Source organism: Armigeres subalbatus, chromosome 1, assembly GCF_024139115.2.
Source record: "Armigeres subalbatus isolate Guangzhou_Male chromosome 1, GZ_Asu_2, whole genome shotgun sequence".
In the NCBI taxonomy this organism is placed as follows: Eukaryota; Metazoa; Arthropoda; class Insecta; order Diptera; family Culicidae; genus Armigeres; species Armigeres subalbatus.
In genome coordinates this window covers 175,315,634-175,335,067 of record NC_085139.1, presented here as the reverse complement: position 1 = coordinate 175,335,067, position 19,434 = coordinate 175,315,634, and the positions used below count along the sequence as shown (strand labels likewise).

Here is a 19,434-nt window from a genome sequence, read left to right as displayed (position 1 = left end):
ATAACTTGTAAAATCTGGATTTATGATTCATATTTTAGAAAACAGTATAGAATGAGTATCCCACGATATTTCAACCTTCCCCGCCTTGTTGCCACGATCATATCATCGGCACCTACTGCGCCACTCATGATCGATTTTTGACGTAAACCATCTCAATTGACCACTCTGGACAGAAATTTTCCCACATGGATCAATACAGAGTTTTCCAATTTACGTCAACCAGCTGACGACGACGGCCGTATCCCTTTCCCGTTCTGCCTACCCAGCAATCAATTTTTCGGTCCTGCTCGCTCTGGCGCTGTTTGTGCCCATTCTGTCAGCGCAGACCATGTAATGAATGTATGTTTTGGCCTGTAGCTGCCTGTGTAGTGCAAATTTTCCACCGAACACACCACTGCGTCGCGTCGTCGGCCCAGTAAGTCGAAGTCGCGCCTGAAAAACGGCTCAAACCTATAGTACCCATAATAAGTAAGTAATTACGAAAAAGAAATCCTTCTAATGGATCTTCAGAGTGAGAGCACCAAAGAAAATGAAATTTTATACGACAATATCTATTATATTAGTATGAAGCTAAAGATATTGAAACCTTTCATGTCACGCGGCTACAGATTAGATTTTTATTATTCGATGAAAAAACACCCGTGTCATGTAGATATCATGGTTTTACTTCATTTTTTTTCTACAATTTAGATTTGGATTTAGATTTAATGAGCGATTGGTCTCATATTTATGATTTCTGTGAAGGTCTTTCGTCCTTGTTCCATCGAAAATATTTATGAAAATTTCTTACTCCATTATGAGCCGTTTATTTCACCGCCCCTGAGTTGCGTCGTATGTTTGCACGATTCGTGTTTGTTAAATTTTCCCACCACCCAAAAAACGTGAAAGCGTGGTGAGCTGCTCAGCCTGACAGTTGTTCTATTTTTTCGTCTTATTCACGGTGGCGTTCAACACGGGCAACGCATGCATGGGAGGACGATCGGTGCGGAATAGTGATCTACGCACGGAGGAAGAAGAAAAAAAATCTGAACGAGAGAGCCGTCACAAGTGATTTGATACTTGCCGCTGAAGGGATTACGTCGCCGTAGATTCGAAGTGTTTTTGGGAACCGCAGTTGTCTAATAGCAGAAACAGAAAGCGCGGACAGGTGGTCAATAAAAAGTTCATAGTGTGGCCCTTCTGCCCGGTCGTAGTGACGTTTTTCCTTTTTCGAATCGAGACAGTGATCCCCCTGAGGAAAACAGTGTGCGTGAAAAATAGCGATACCAGCAGATGAAAAAGGAAAATTTATTAGTTTATTTATGTAACACATAATTGAGAAAAATTGCTCCTGACGAGGGAAAAAATGTGATTTTGGGTTTTATTTTGTTGCAGGAGTGAATTTTCGTGTGTTTCAGCTTTCAAGAGTGCAGAGTGTATAATAATACGGCTACTAGTGGCTCACAGAAGGAAACCGATATTGCGACAAAAATTGCAGCTGATCAAAGATAACGAAAAAGTAAAAAAAAAAGCGCAGTTCAGATAAGTGAGTGCAAAGTGAGTTTCCATCTTTAAGTAGCTGATCGGTTCGAGATTGAAGCAGTAAGCATTTATTGCTGGCGCCATGGCAGACACCTACGATGAGTACGAAGAAACCCACACCGTTACGAGGAAATCGACGAGAACCTTCAAGATTGAGGAAGTAAGTACAATGAAGAATCCTTTATGATCTACATAAACATTTACTTGTGTTAATAGGGAGATATTCTGCTTCGTCAACACCCTCTTTTCCCATCCCCGGCATTAATTACCAAATTGGCTAGATTCTTTGGTGCATCACAATAAAACTAAAGATACTAGCTATGTACAAAAAAAATCAAATTATTCTTTTGGAATGCGGCTAAAAAATAAAGGTTGGAGATAGAAATAGGGGTGCGGCCTGAAAAAAAACTGCGATTCCAATCCTTGGAAACTATTAACGACGTGTAGGTAAGGAAACTATTGAGGCTTCATTGCAAGACAAATTTGGAGGCTAATAGGTGGATTAAACATATCAAACATATTCATTACCCATAGTGCAACTTTAGTCAACTGTTGAGCTCTTTGTAATTAGGAAAAAATCTTATTCTGAATCAAGGATAGAACTCGTCGTCTTAAGATTTAAAAATTGGCGCCATAGCTCACTATATTAAGCGGTCTTCTGTGCACGCGTTGTCAAACATTAAAATAAACAATATTCAATTTATTTTACCACATAGGGAAGAGAACCATTTGGGCAGCACCCCCTATTCCTGTCAGCAACGTCCTTTACTCGAGCTCATTACAACCGAATTACTTGTTTTTTAGTACATGGTTGGTATCTGTCGATATCTAGTGATGTACAAACAATCAAGTCATTTGGTTGGAACGAGTTATTTACGTTGCGGACGGGAATAGGGGGTGCTGCCCCTCCCTATGTGTTTATTTAAATACTATACAGTAGACAATCATAACATGGGTTTCCTTTAAAAACAGCGATTTTTATTTAAGGGCTCGCTAGTTAAGAAAAAAAAAACTCAATTAAAAAGCAACCAAATGTCAAAATGTTATGCTTAGTTTTGACGGGATCAATTAATTCTTGTGGATATTTTTTGATCAAATTATATTTAAATTAATATTAATGCTGGTCGAACGCACCAATTAGCATACGACATTGAAGTGATGTTGTGCCCTAATTGGAAAATGGTTAATGTACTTAAAATTATGAGACTCTTGAAATTGTTTGTATCAAATCCATTTGAAGCCGCATTTGCATTAAAACTTTCGACGAATAAAATGCCGCTAACCGCAAGTTAAGAATATCTGAATATGGATGCCATATACAGATGTGCTCGACATGCGGTTAGCGACACTAAACGACAACATTGTGATTAGATTTCTGTCACATGATCTCCAAAGTTTCTGATAATGAGGTAACGCAAAGAGGATTATGTTCTTATGTGGGCAACTTGTATTTTTGTTCATTCCTCCAAGTGACTTCAGTGTTCTCTTCTAAAGCTTTCAAATTCTATAACAAGGCTACTTACAGAGTGACATCAAGTTAGTTTCTTATTGTTACTTAATTGTGGGGTGTATTGAAGTATTTTCACGCTGTTTCTAAAAAAATCGAATACATTTTAGTTCTTGTGTTTTATTTAGCCATAATAATCATTAAGCGATAACAATACTTCCGCCTTACCTACAAGCACTTGTTTATTTTGCTCGATAGGTACCTAGACGGTTTGACAGTTCAATAGATTTGGCTTCTCTCTTTGCCTAACTCTGTATAAGGTCACTCCTGACGGAATCCAAGTTTCAAACTGCTCGCGTTTTCGGGGGCACACCACTCGATACGGAAGCAACGCACAACTGTCATTTTTAATATTTCACGCATGCTGCGACGCAGCAAAGCTAAATCAACAAAAATGACAGATGTGCGACGCCTCCCCCACGAAAACGCGAGCACTTTGAAACTTGGATTCCATCAGGAGTGACCATAATATGGTTCCAGTTGAAAATATAATTTCGAACTCACGAAAATCAATAATGGTATTCACGTTAAAGTCGTAGGTTGCTGCGTATCTCTTTAGGGAATTGTTTCAGAGGCGATTTGAAATATGTCCCTTGTGATTGAATGTGAAACATTTCTTAAATCATATACACAGCAACCTACGCTGTTAAGTGAATACCCCTAATTTTATTCGCGTTCAACTTATAGCGCGTCATTGCGCAGCTAGTACACATTGTTTGCAATCAGATGCGCTATACAGCGCCCCAGACTTGCGACTAGTAGGAAAAAAATGATTTTCGTGAGTTCCATAACATTCGGTTTTGAACTGCACATATACCTAGTATAATAGACTGTGATGAAGAAAGTCTGCGTTTGTCTACGAATGGGAATGGGGGGAAGGTATGTCAAGAGTCTACGTAGATATTTCCTTTGATTTGGTGAGCTATTTTTATTTTTTATTATTATTCTATTTTATTTCATTTGTTTAAAAACATTTGCAAATATAACTTTAGAATTTATCTTGATTTATATTGGCTTTACATTGGCTTTCTGGCTCGATTAGATTTAGACCTCCTTTATTGGTATCCAGATACATTGCGAATACCACATAAAATATCCTATATTTTTCTTCAGTTCAGCCAAGTGTGAATTGTTTGGTGGCAGAATATGTGCCACATACCAAACCCAAGCAGCAGAATCTCCAAATGGAATTGTTGGTGTGATGATTATAGTAGAGGGTTGCAAATCTCAAGGTCCATGGTTCGATTCCCGGTTGGTTTTTGTGTTTTTATTTTCATTGTAGCCGCAAGATGTTGCAAATAGGCTCCACCTCTTGCGCTTTTTGTGTCACAAAGGAGTTCCAAATACGACGCGTTGTGCATAAGTCAGACCTTTAGTAAGTCACACCACAGTTGCTGTTACTCACTGAGAAACAAGAGGTGTTGCTTGGGAAGCTTTGACAGCATGTACGTGTTTATAACTAAAATTCCTTTAAGTAAATTCAACTTTCTTCTACAGTTGGCAGACGGTAGTAAAAGTATTTAACAGCTTATCAAAATTTGTTTTAACCATGCTTTGCAGTTTATCCATTACAACAACTCTAAGTATTTTCAACTCATTTTTCTCTTGTACGATTTGTGGTCCTATTCTAAAGTCTAAAAGTCTAATGTAGCCCAATTTTTTAAAATAAATGCTTATAGCGGCTTGTAAGCAAAACTCACTTATGATTGACATAATAAGATCAAATTCTGCATCACTTCTAACCACTACCGAAATGAGCGTAATATTTCCTAAACTCCACTCTCACCGGCTTTTCCCTCTCAATAAAAGATAGAAAAGATAAAAGATCGTCGGCATATGCTATTATCTTGATGATTATCCCTTCTACCGATAGTTCCAAAGTTGAGTCGTACAGTTGTCGGATAAGCGGCTCTACATACAGCGAGAAGAGTAGCATCGCTAACGGACATCCTTGACGTACCGATCGGTCAATCTTGAAAGAAGATGTTAGAAATCCGTTTATCATCAGTTGAGATGCTGTATGGTTATACAGCCTGCGAATGAACTGTACAAATTGTTCAGGAATTTTGAACTTATCGAGTGTTTCCCATAAGCATCCGTGGTCATGGTCAACCGAGTTGAAGGTCTTCTGCAAATCCATGCTGAGTAAAGCAAACTTTATCCGTTTGCTCTGCTGTGATCTTGGAACGAGTGTACGTATTTTGTCTTAATTGTGGATGCATGAGTTCCTTACTAGTCCAACCGTCTGACCTTCTCCAAGCAAAATTTACACACAGACTTTCATCCTGCTAGCGCAGATCTTTGCCAGTATTTTATAGTATGTATTTAGCAAGCTAATTGGCCTCTAGTAGTTCTGCAAATCATTTCGATCTCCAGAAGATAAATACAATAACTCCTATCGCAAGGTCCTCCAGCTTGGGGATCGAGCCATCGAAGAATCCATTGAAAAGCCGCAAAAGATCCTCTTTCAAGACTCCAAAATGTTTCTCATAAAATTCCTATGTTAGTCCCTCCAGTTCTGGTGCTTTTTTCTTTGAGGCGTTTTTTTTATTGTTGCCCATAGCTCTTCTTCTTCAATCGCTGACATCAGATTGATACCCAAGTTTTTTTTTTTTTGAGTGTGCTCCAAAGCAGCGTATGCTGTCGTTGACTAATTTTGTGGTTTCCGGAACTTTTTATTTTTTTGTTTTTGGCTTTAACCTTCATATTGATTATTCGCCCTCTTGTTTCCGGAACGTATTTTTCGAAATTTCGGTTTTTCGAAATAATTATAAACAGCTTGAGTTGTTGTTTGTACATCAATCGTCCGTTATACTATGTTCGCACTGCACCCTGAATAACATGTTATTCAAATTATCGACAAAAAAACTCATCGAGATAGTCGAATAACATGTTACAATGCCCTAATGCGAACACAGTATAAACGTATCGTTGAAGAATGTAGTACACCCGATTCTGTTTTTACACCGATTTTTTTACACGGCTGTATAAAAAAAAATCCCATACAAAAATTTTACAAAGTTGCTCCATTTTGCATGATTCGTCGAGAAATTATAAAACTTTTTTTACACGGATGTTCAAATTTTGAACCAAAACGCATCCCCCGTGTAAAAAAAGAATCGGGTGTACTCGTTTAGCTACACTGCAAATAATTTCCACGTAGCATTTACCTGAAAAGACACGTAGATATTTTCCACCTTACTTTTCAGGTGAATTCTACGTGAATGTGAAACCAAAGTCAGTTTTACTGGACGCAGGTGAAATGTACGTGATTTTCACGTAGCTTTTTCCAAACGTTTCCATGACAGCAAAAATTATTTCACGTAACATTTACCTGATCTGCATTTGAAATTTACAGTATTTTTAGTGAAATTTAAGGTAACTTATTCAATTTATTTCTATATATTTTACCTGGATTAGATAATTCTGTAATGAAACGCAAATTGACATTCTTGAAATGGTTTATTTATTTCCACTACTGCGCATAACATTTCACTTTACAAGTTCTGTTCTGATGCAGTTGCCTGTTTAATCAACTACCAATATTTCCTTCCAATTGTTGTTGTCGTTGTCAAACTTATGCAATTTCTAAAAAAATGCAGGAACAAAATAGTAAATAACCAATTATTAATCATGATTCCCGTAATATACTTACGTTAAATCTCCATCACGATGTATCAGGTTTAGAATATTGTTGCAGCATCGATCACCACGAATATATTTTTGATTCTCAGTCGACTAGGTTGAAGAAAGATTTTTCAATCGACTTAATCTCTTTTTCTTATTTAGGCTGAAATTATCATAATTTTTTTTTCTTCCTTTTTCTCAATAATAAGAACTTACCTATAGAGCAAATAACTTAGAAGAAATACGATTTCGAACGTTCACGAATTGTTTTTCCTAATGCCGCCATTATCAATGTTATAAAAACGTCATAATTTTCTTACCGATCTCAGGTAAAATTTACTAAAAATTCACGTAACTTTTACCTGACTATTGGTGAATTGTACGTTTATCAGGTAAATGGTATTTGTTTGGAGTTTAGTTTTAGAGAGTCTACCTGAATTTTCGGGTAGAATGTACGTGCCAGTGCTGCAAAGTGTCACCGTACAAGTCACGCAAAGCGTGACAATAACAAAATCCAGGTCATGTGTCAAGTACTCAATTGTGATGCTCAATGTGGATCTCACATGCTTGGTGTAACGATCACCATGAAAGTGACATTTTAGCAACTAGCGCTTGGTCACTCACCATGTCTTCACTTCTTCTGCCTGTGATCACCAGCATGAATGATAGGAAAACTTTCCTGATGTTGTGGTTGTCATATCCATGTCATCTTGACTATCGTGATGATCACTTGACCTATGCGGTGTTTGGTTCGAAATCAACGCTCGACAGCAATGGAATAATCCACTTAGCGGAATTAATGGATTTTGCTGTGATAAAAATGCATAAAGCCAAAATAGAATTTTGGGAACATTTAAGTGTTCTTATTGTTTATATTGACTTTTGTGCAATATTTTAAGAGGTGCTATTAAAAGAAAAGTACATACATAGTTTTTCCAAATTTGATCCAGACTATCTTTTGAAAAGGCCAAATTTTTTTATTGATTTTTTCAAATGGATACAATTAAAAAACGACGCATCCTACAAAAAAATGTTGTATGGGTGACTATCGCAAAATCAGTCAAAGTTTCTAATAAAGATATCGGAAACAATTCAAATTGAGCCCTACACTGAAAAAAAAATCAGTTTCAACAGTTTCAAAAATTAAAACTCGATTTGCAAAGAAAAACGCTTTTTTTGATTTGTATGAAATTGTGTCTCAAGATAGGTGATTATGTTCCCTACCAACCGTCCATACATCGCAAGCTTGACACTTTTAAGGGAAAAAAGTTTTTCTAACAAAAAATTTTTCTTGTCGGAATTGATTTTTTTTCTCAGTGTCAAGGAGTGCCAGTGGATTTCACATATACATACATATATTTAAATATTCCTGTACAGTCAAGCAGAGTACAATATTTAGGTCGTAACTAATCGCAACGGATAAAAATACACTGAAAATAATTTCGACAAGAAAAAGTTTTTGTTAGAAAAACTTTTTTCCTTCAAAGTGCCCAGCTTGCGATGTATGGACGGTTGGTAGGAACATAATCACCTATCTTGAGACACAATTTCATACAAATCAAAAAAGCGTTTTTCGCAAATCGAGTTTTAATTTTGAAACTGTTGAAACTGATTTTTTTCAGTGTAGGGCTCAATTTGAATTGTTTCCGATATCTTTATTAGAAACTTTGACTGATTTTGCGATAGTCACCCATATAACATTTTTTGTAGGATGCGTCGTTTTTAATTGTATCCATTTGAAAAATCAATAAAAAATTTGGCCTTTTTCAAAAGATAGTCTGGATCAAATTGGTAAAAACTTAGTAAGAGCCATTCTCAAATACGGCCCATACAAATTTCAGAACCCTACCATACAAAATACGCTACGAGAGGGTGGGTGGGGGCTTTCAGCCCCCAGGTCCATTTTAGCGTTATGTAATTTGTGAATGAACCCATAATTTAACTATTGATTTATCCAATTTATCAATTAAAAACGACGTCAGTCCAATCAAACGACAACAAAATCAATCAATAACGGTGCTCACCTGCACTTTTGACAGCTGACCGACCTGATGCTCTTTATGGCTCTCAGCTTGTGGTTGTCAATCTGGGTGTCACGCTTACCGAAGGTACTCACGTGTCAGCTTCTACATGTCACGATGCGCTTGCAGTGATTGTCAGTAAAGAACATCGTTTAAAAGCGTGGTGGTTTTTGTTTTCATATCTGATCATCTGGTGATGGTCACGACATTTTGCAAGACTGGTACGTGCATAATCGGTTGAGTGTACCTTCGCCACCTGGTATATGCTTAGTTTTTCGCTTTCAAGCATCGTAGATGGTTGAACCCGTTCCGAATACTTGGAAGGCGTTTCTGTTTAATATCTACGATTGCATGCAAATCTGCAGATTTTACCATTCGCATCCTTCCATATGAGCTTCGATACCTCTGGTTTGCAATTCCATCAAGTCGTAAATATCTCGGGATTTTCTTGGCATGCAGTCTTAATTCCAGAGTTAAAACAGGGTTTTACTACTGTCCGACGTTTCGGCAATTGTATTTTGCCTTCTTCAATGGGAGAACTATAAAAATTAGGTGTATTATAATTGTTCATAATTTTGTATGTTCGTTAACTTACTAGTGGTCTGTTTTTTGTCAAAATTGTCTGTCTTAACATGAATCCGTCTTTGGGTATTAGGTTTCGTATCACTGTTTGTATGAGATTGATTAGTATAATGTAATAATTGAATAAATGTTGTTACTAACGTGTCATTTGTGTAATTTTCGCCTATTTGTCCTCACTATTTCACTATTTATAATCTGTACTGCTTACTGTCTGTTACTTTGTAATATTGTGTTTCTGCGTGTCATCAGTGTATGTATTTGCTGAAAACAAGACTGTCCGGTCACAGGAGTGACCAAAACAAACTTGAGAGATTGCTCAACTCTGGACACACACACGAGGACGATACAGTAAACACACTCAGAGAAAAACTGCACTCATCACACACTGTATTGATTACGACCACCGCTTCGACCTCACCAAACCTACAATAATCGACGAAACACAGAAGAAGACCATACTACCGTTCCTGGAGATGGTATGGATACACAACCAAGAAACAAGTATTAACAAACGAACAGATACAGAAGGACTAAATACGAATTACTCTGAAATTATAAACAAAATACATACACTGATGACACGCAGAAACACAATATTACAAAGTAACAGACAGTAAGCAGTACAGATTATAAATAGTTAAATAGTGAGGACAAATAGGCGAAAATTACCCAAATGACACGTTAGTAACAACATTTATTCAATTATTACATTACACTAATCAATCTCATACAAACAGTGATACGAAACCTAATACCCAAAGACGGATTCATGTTAAGACAGACAATTTTGACAAAAAACAGACCACTAGTAAGTTAACGAACATACAAAATTATGAACAATTATAATACACCTAATTTTTATAGTTCTCCCATTGAAGAAGGCAAAATACAATTGCCGAAACGTCGGACAGTAGTAAAACCCTGTTTTAACTCTGGAATTAAGACTGCATGCCAAGAAAATCCCGAAATATCTAAATTACAGTCGTAAATATCTTTGTAATATCCTGCTTTCTTTCTCGAGTTTGTCATATTGAACTCGTATGTTCTAGACTTGTTCCTGACTTTGTTTTTGAAATCATACGACCACCATTCAGAGATGTTTTTACCATGCTTTCGACGATTTTTTAATTCCGTTTAGACAATAATAAAACCTTCAGACACATTGTCATCGTTGATGAGCTGGCTATTTATTATCCAATATTCTCTGCCAAAAGAAGGGGCTACATCAGTCGATCGAATTTTGGCATGATGGTCAGGAAATGCTACAGGTAGTGTATCATATTGTGTAACTTGGGTTGCAAATTCTTTGTCGCAATAGAATCTGTCCAGACGAGAAGCTGAATTTTGTCTGAAGAAGGTATAACGATGATTGCTCAATCCAAGATCGTTAAACTTGAACAGATTTACAAGCAATTGCAATCCTTTACAATACTGTTTGTATCTACCTTTAGAGTCTTCTGCATTCAAAATACAATTGAAGTCCCCTCCTCGTACTATATGGTTTGCTCTACTTTTGATGTACTTTTCGCCACCTTCGGACTCCAATTTGCTGCTTGAGGTGAGACTAACGAGAGGTCTTCTGTTTGACCCCTCTTCTTCCTTTTGGACCAGCTCATCATCTGATCCAGAATCTGTGACTTTGGGCATAGCAGCTGCCCCGAGATCCGAAACTTCCTCGTCCAAGACTTCAACGATAAAATCGTCCTCTGCCAGGTTCTCCTGATCGCTCCCTGTTGCATGAGATGACACCAGCGTCACCATCGACAACTGCAACTTTTCACTTCTATCTGCTGATGTCGTTCCAGCGACTACTCTGGAGTAGGGGCCTCTATCGGAAGGTTTTTCGCTAGTTCCCAGAAGTGAGTGATTAACAGTTCGATCGCCTGAAATGCGTCGTTTGATGTTCTGTGGGCAGTTTGCTTTGAGATGTCCTTCCTGCTTGCACAAAAAGCAGCGATGCTTGTAATAATAAATCCTACCTCTGTGATGCAGGAAGAAAGACTGGACGGCATTTCCTTTTTGATGTCCATATAGACTCCACAGACACCTATGAAGAAATCCAATCCCAACTTCACAGTAAATATCTCCCTGACCATGTGCTTCACTGTATCATACTTTCCCGGGACCAGAGATACGTCTAGGTCAGACAGCTTGGGTGGACAATCGAAGACCCGTACGTATCGGAGAAATCCTCCAGCGACTGACATGCTAACCTCCACAGTTTCCGTTTGATTAGCAGAATGTATGCACCTCTGGGTTCTGCATTAGTGCTTCCTTCATGGCAGCTTCCGATCGAAACTTGATGCATATAACTCGCTCATCCGAAATCTTGTAACTAGATTCCATTGTCCGTTTATCAGAATCGAACGCTTCAACGAAGCGAGCGATTTCCACCAGAGTGTGTCCCGCAGTATCTTCTGGAAATTGGAAGACCAGTGTGTTCTTGACGATTCCAGTTGACATCCTCTTGATTTGCTACAGAGCAAAACAGCCGATGAGGGCCACAGAAAAGCAAGGGCACCAAATTCTGAATTGAATCAGGCAAAACAAAAATTGCGAACGAAAACAAAAGCTTTCTTTTGGTATGACGGCTGATAGTCTACTGTAATTAATACAACACAAGGCGGCGGCAAGGCATACAAAAACAAGGCAGGCTCAACACGTACCGTCAACGAGGGTGTCATTGGGCCAAAATGTGGTATGCTCCAAGTAAATTTTACAAAGCTCTAGTAGTTAACATTGGAATCAAGTTTTAATTAGTTTGGTGCAAGCTTGAATAATAAATTTACCACTGTGTGGGGAAAAAATAATAAATGAGGGAAATTCTTCAAAGTTATATGTTGTTTAAAAATGGCCCAGTTTCCCCCCCCCCCCCCCCCACAGGGGGTGACATTGGGCCAAATACAATAAAGTTCAGCGCTGACGATGTATGGCGAATCAACCAAAGGCTTGGCCCAATATCACCCCTTTTAGCGTAGGGTAAACTGGGGTAATATGCACCCCCGGGGCAAAACGACCTTTTGGCATTTTTAGCGGTGTTCCAGAGATATTTTCAAGAATGTTTACTACTGGACTGGTAGTTCGAGATCCGAACTACATGCTCTGTGGTAAATACTCTCGAGAAACTGCCGAAAATGTATTCAAAAATGCCAAAGGGTCGTTTTGCCCCGGGGGTGCATATTACCCAGTTTCCCCTACATGATAGCCAGGTATCCATCGATCTAAAAACTAGTTAGGTAGGGGTAATGACGGCTTTGACAGGTTTTGTTCTATTATTGGCAGGGGGGGGGGGGTTTATGACGGATTATGCTCAAATTTGGCCCAAACATTTTTTGCATGTCAAAGAATATTGTGGCCAAATTTCATAAAATTCGGTCGACAAAAACCCCCCTGCCAATAATAGAACAAAACCTGCCAAAGCCGTCTGCTCCCCTAATTGATTTGTGGGGCATTACTGGCACTATTTTAATACGGGTTCATTCGATCAATAGTTTTACATTCAAATTCCAAGCGTTGTGGTACGAGCCCAATTAGTTCTTGGGATTTGTTTTGTGATTTCCTAGACGTGAATTTGACTATAATTTCGAACCGTTTGAAGTTTTCATCAAAATTCGTAACAGTTTCTGAGATATTAGGAGTTGAAACATTTTTCGTTTTTGGCCCGATCTTACCCCCTAGGCCCAATGTCACTCCGAACGACGGTATATAAACATTCAGTTTGAATGTAAACATGTGTCGTCACTACTATCAGCTTTTTAGGCTTCACATCGAAAGTCATAGTTGCCAGCGACGGAGGCGTGAATCGGCGTCGCGATTTATTTCGTTCATTTCTTTGATTTTTTTTAGGGATTTCTGTTTTTTGGCAAGTTTTAAGCCAAAGAATATTTTGAATTTCTCCAGAAAAAAATTATTAAATTTTACTGAAGTAATAGTCCGCATTCGGCGTAAAACTGTGCTGGATTCAGTTTAATCAAAGTTAATTGCCTATTTTGCGGGACCGACTTGGACATTAATTTACTGTGCTGGATTTCTCAAGGAAATTCCCATTTGAAATCCTTTGGACATTCCACAGGAACTTTTTTAGAAATTGCATCAGGATTTTTTAGAATTTCCACGGGAAATTATTACTTAATTATTACAAAAAATAATTTAAATAGGTTGTAGTATATGGGGCCCTCCTTAGCCGTGCGGTAGGACGCGCGGCCACAAAGCAAGACCATACTGAGGGTGGCTGGGTTTGATTCCCGGTGCCGGTCAAGGCAATTTTCGGATTGGAAATTGTCTCGACTTCTCTGGCACAAAAGTATCATCGTGCTAGCTTTATGATGTACGAATGCAAAAATGGTAACCTGGCTTAGAAACCTCGCAGTTAATAACTGTGGAATTGCTTGAAGAACACTAAGCTGCGAGGCGGCTCTGTCTGTGGGGAAATAATGCCAATAAGAAGAAGAAGGGAGAAGGGGGAAGTTTGTCAAAAATACTATCTACATACTTTAAAGCATTCTTGGTTTTCTAAAAGGTGCTGAAAGTAATAATGATGCTTACGCTTATGATTACGAGAAGTATAACTTGATATAATGTTGAACGACAACTTTGACATCAAGATAATCTTTGTTGTAGCTTTATCCTGATGAAGCTAATAGTCAGAATATGCTCTTAAAATAGTTTTAGCTCAATATTTTGAAGATATTGTGAATATTTTTTTTCAGTTTCTGGAAGTTTTGTGGATTGTCTTCACATGTCATAAAACGAATTCGTACTATCCCATTTCATTCAACCACTTTATTGTATTTTTGACAGATACGTACAGATACAGCTATACAAGTCGTTATTTTGCATTATCTCGTAAGCAAATTTTGGTTTTATGATACTATGTTTTATGGTACGTAGTAACAAACTAAATTGATGACAAAGGAGATTATTGATACCATGATCATACCGCACTTCGGTACATGATGCATGCGATTGGTAAAATTCCTACAAGCACAATTGAGGATCCAAATTTTCGCAACACTGACGGTTATACGACTCTTCGTGAAAGTATTATTGCGACCTTACCCATAAGACAGCCATTTTCCATAAATATATCTGTCGCGTTTACTGCCGTCTCCGTTCACTGACGATCGCCCGCGTAACGAATTGCTCACAAGACGTGATTAAACGAGAGAACCTTGACGGATGGATGGCGCCGTGTCGGTCGTTTGGATTGCCAGAAAGGGATAGATAATTTGGTTTGGGTTGAATGAGGATTAAAGACTAAAAGTTGCTTCATTATGTCGTTTTCAAAATGGAAAACAAATAACTAACTATGATGTAGGACTGGTCATGAATAGATTGTTTGAACTGAATTGCCATCTGCTTCACTTTCAATATTCATATTTCGTTTGAAACAATTTTTAATTAAGCTTACATGCCAAGAAAACCGAATTTTAATCTGCTTCTTGTCGTTTGAAACGTATCATTAACCGGCAAAATCTGTATGGATGCGTTCCATGTCCAATTAGTCACATGCCGTCGCATTTCACTGACCTAGATAAGCTCCCGTGCTTTCGTCTTTTTCATGTGAGCTGCTGTGTCAGACAAAACTTCTATTTGCACTCGCAAATTTGATGACACGGACCATCCACACCAGCATCGGCAGCAGTGCGTAGCCAGATGCAACTTAGAATCGGAAAATTTATCCCCAACAACCTGCAAAACATTGACCACATGGTTCCGTTCACCTTTGAGTGAGAGTTTTTCTCACCTAAGATTTCTCGCCGTCACTGAATGGTGACGTAGGCAAATGCTCACCTGAGTGCATGCTCAGAAATGTTTGACGACTCAATTTTTGATTACGCCTCAGTAGGTAATTAAACGACTTAACACATGCCACCAAATGTTTGATCGTGAGAATTTTCCTTGGCATAGGTATGGGTGTAAATGATTAAAGTGCTGCGCACAGTGAGAACGAGAAGCGTCGACAGGTGTTTGTTTGAAAATAAATTCGGTGACAAACAATGTTTTTCTGGGGCGGTGTGTGATCGTACACTGTGCATGCGGCTACGATGTCAGACTAACGAGTGTGGGTGGACCCATCGGCCGGCAGACCTTGAGATCTCAATATTGAGCTACTTAGAGTTATCCTATGTTTTGATATCAATCGACCAGTGATGTGTGACACATGCCTATTTAATCAAGGGCAAATACTTTTCATTTGAGGTAAACAAAATAAGGCCGGGAACAAATTGTATTTTCTTCTGTCTCCACCCCCTTGATTTTTTGTGGCTTTATTTTATGAATTTAGAGGAGAATGCAGAGTATTGGAAAAATAATAAAATATTAAATTAATTGCATATTATTCGGCAACTCGGCCGTACGAAATCCATTTTTTTGTTAAATATCTTGGCTGTGCATATGCATAGCATATGTTTCGAAATGGACAAATTGATATGCAATTTGCGAAAAAGAATCCACGTGTCTTGGAGGGACTCGAACCCTCAACCTCCTACTCTCTACATAGGCGTGATAACCCCTACACAACAAGACCACTTAAAGGTCACGTTTGCGGAAAAGCCATCAGAATCCGAGTACCAACCTCCACCGCGGTTAGCTCTTTTTGCAATTTCTTATGCGAATTAATTGTAATCAAGGGTCGGTCTTCCACCGTCATTAGTCGTCTGAGTACACGCGACCGCATGCGTAGGGCAATCAAACTCATCAAATGCTTTAGCCAAGCAAGCCTTTGGCACAGCAGAGTGTGATTGATTCGCACTCTATACAAATCCGCCGAGCCCGTTCTTGGAGGCATAGAGTGTGTTCCTCTCGTTTAATAAACAATGTGCACTCGCTTGACTTTTTTTTCTTCCTTAGCAATGGAGGGGGAATCTGCTCAACAGACATCCTGGGTTGTCCAGGAAGTGCGGGGTTGGGGACCACCTTAAACAGCAAACGCGGGAGGCAAGACTGCATCCCCGACCCGCTAAACCGTTTCCATTGCCGCCAAGCACATCGTCCCTTCGGTACAACCAGAAAGTGATGCTTCAAAGGGGGGGCCACTGCACAACGCACCCTCGAGGTTGGCTGCGTGTCCTTGCAGCATCGAACATCGTGACTCGCTTTTTTAGAAGAACACCATGATATCGTGCCAGCGTATTGCCGGCTTTCCAGGTGGCCTTACCACGCCCTATGTCCTCGGAAGGTGGGAAAGGTCGACTGCGCGCCTGCTTCCCTCTGCACGACTAGTATCAAGAATGATGATGCCGCGTGCACCCCAAATTGACCTCTCTGCGATAGGGTCTATTCGCCAACATACAGAGGGACTTGCCGACGCGGTGCCTACGCCTGCCCCAGCCTTGACGAGGACACCTTTCCGTCCTCGGGCTCGGAACCCGCCCGGTTGACCGACGCCGCGAAAGCGACGATACCATGTTGTTCTTCGCGCGTTCACTTGTTCGATAAAAGGATCGAGTTCAACCACAGGGCATGACCACCGGTATGACCCATGAAGCCGACTCTGAACCCTTGGACCACCTCTTATTTGCGCCTGAACTAGCCATCCTTGAGTCCACGCGGCACCTTCTGTGTAGCTCCGAGACGATTTGGACGATAGCCGATAAAACGGCGTTCCAGCCAACTTTATCTTTACACATCCTCCGAACCAGGTTGTCCGGGGTAGTGTCCAGACCACATGTGGCAAGCATGTGGTCACGCATTGCGCGAAAACGTGGGCACACGAACAACACGTGTTCCACCGTTTCCTCTAAACCTGCGCACACCGGACACTCGGGCGAAGCCGAGCAAGCCAGCTGCGTTACCTGCACTTTGATTTTGCAGCACGCTTAAACGCCGGGCACTTCGAACCCCCCATGGGGTGCTTGCTGTTCACAGCTTTGTTGGAACAAATCAAACAATTGTGAGGGTTCGTGCAGCATTGTGCCTCATGTCGCTCCAATCCGCAGCGTCGGCAGAGCTTGCTTCTGTCAGGGCCTTTGCAGTCCCATTGCTTGTGCTCCGGTTCCAGGCACTTGAAGCAAACTTTGGGTTGTTCGTATATGCTCACAGGGCACACCGACCACCCCACCTTGACGCTCCCTAACTTGACTACCTTGGAGGCGTCCGCTGCAGATTGCCAAACCTATGTTACCTGTGTCCCTGCCAGACCTTTCCGTAGCCGAACGGCTGCGGTGTGCGTCTCCACTTCACACTGTCGCCGCAGTGCCGCGACGAGCTCTTCGACTTCGATGATCTCGTCCAGGTTTTTAACCTTTAGATTCACCTCCGTCGTGAGTGCCCTCACCTTGACCGTCTCGCCTAGGACTTCCTCCGCCAACTTCTTGTAGGCGGCGCCCTTTTGCGAGACGCCCCACTTCAGCTCGAGGATCATCTCGCCCGTCTGAGTACGTCTTATTCGACATACGTCGGCGCCGAGTTCACCGAGCTTGACGTCACTCCTCATCGCCTTCAAGACGTCCGAGTACTTAGCTTCGTGCGTCGTGGCTAGGGCATCGCTCCTGGAGCGATTGGCGCCTACCCTAGACTTATTGCTACCCTCATTCGCCTGGGCTTTCTTTTCGGACCTTCACGCCTTCGGCTTCTTTTTGTTCTTGACTAGGGTCCAGGAGGCGTCATCCCCCTCTATATCCCTGGTCTGGTGCGGCTGAGAGCTCTCAGCCCGGGGTTCAGCTTCCCAGCCACATTACCCTTGTTCAGGGTGGTCACCCTCCGTGTTTTGGAGCGCCCCCCAGGAAGCTCATCCCCTGGAGACTGTCTCCCCCGTTTTTGTATCTGCTCCGTTGGGGCAGTCACCCCCGACGTGCCCGCGAATACTTGAGCCTCAGTCTGGGTAGACTTTGGCGACACCGTCTTCGCTGGTACGCCCTCGGTCGATTCGACCTTGCTCGAGTCCGCAAATCCTTGGGCCTCAGTCTGGGTAGACCTCGACTCCAGGGATTTCACAGATTTACACTTGGTCGTCCCGACCGCCCTCTCCAGCTTGGCATCCAACATCGACTTTCGAAGTTTCAGCAAGATCCTCTTGAGGTCCTTACTGATATTATGCTTAGATGACGCAAAATCGATGATGGTGTCCAGTTGTTCCGTCGCCACCTCAAAGGCCGAAAGCCCATCGCTTTTGCGGTTCATCGCCTTCACAAGCCATGGGCCGTCCATAACCTCTACCGGCGTTGCCGGGGAGAAGGTTAAAAGACCCACGCTGACGCTGCGCACCGAGCTGCCGACTATTGCCTCTGGCCTCCTAGGCGGAGACCTGAACAACCCACCTCTTGCGAAGGGGTTGTTGCCTACTCTACTACCACTAATTGAATAATTGACTTGGTTTTCCATTTTGGTCCCACGAGTTGCTCGGGAAAAAAGGTCCACCACGCCAGAGCCCAGCATGACGCGGTAAGGGACAATTACTGTGGAGGGTGCACAGGTACCCCACAGGCTCCGTTAAAGGCCTAGCTCATTATTTCACCCCCCTGGCCATGCATACCCTCGGCACGGGACGCTTAACGCTTTGGGATTAGGGGTTAGGGACGATGGTCCCCTTGGTCGCACCCACTCACTCTAGCTGATGTCAGAAGGACAACAGTGCCCAGACTGCACTACCAGCTAAGTACAAAACGCTTAACTGGCGGTCGATTGTCATCGGAAGACCCGTGGAAGCGTGAGATTGGAACTTGTGAGGACCAGAGCTGTGTAGGTCGCCCAGATGTCAACTCACCATTTCGCAGCCCAGTGAGTGTGGAATAGTGAGTAAGTGAGTAAGAGTGAGTGCATGAGTAAAATTGAATAAGTAAGACTTAGTAAATAAATAAGATAGAATGAGCGAGTAAAAGTGAGTGAGTGGTATGAATAAGCGAGTGAGTAGGAGTTAGTCAGCGAGAAATAGTGAGTCAGTGAGTTAGTAAGAGCGAGTAAATGAATATCAGGGAGTGAATGAGTAAAAGTAAGTGAATAAGTAAGCGATTGAGTAAGAGTGAGTGAGTGAGTGAGTCAGTAAGAGTAAATGAATGAGTAAGCGATTGAGTAAGAATGAGTGAGTGAGTCAGTAAGAGTAAGTGAGTAAGAGTGAGTGAAAAAGAGTGAGCAAAGAGAGCGAGTGGTTGAGAGTAAATGAGTTAGTGAAAGTGGATGAGTGAGTAAGAATGAATGAGTGAGTAAGAGTGAGTGAATGAATAAGAGTAGCTGAGT

General features: G+C 41.0%; 1 protein-coding gene across 14 annotated transcripts in view; it reads left to right on the top strand.

Annotated features, from left to right (window-relative positions):
• The window catches only part of LOC134205546 (tropomodulin-1), a 210,870-nt gene that overhangs the window by 19,414 nt on the left and 172,022 nt on the right, over positions 1-19,434 (top strand). For 12 of the 14 annotated variants that reach the window (XM_062680849.1, XM_062680856.1, XM_062680859.1 and 9 more), the window contains exon 2: positions 1,375-1,681. In XM_062680849.1, the coding sequence (XP_062536833.1) occupies positions 1,604-1,681 (78 nt within the window). In that variant the 5' untranslated portion in view covers positions 1,375-1,603. Of the gene's footprint in view, positions 1-1,020; positions 1,246-1,374; positions 1,682-19,434 lie in introns of those variants that run through there. The other 2 variants (XM_062680853.1, XM_062680854.1) reach the window with 2 other exon arrangements.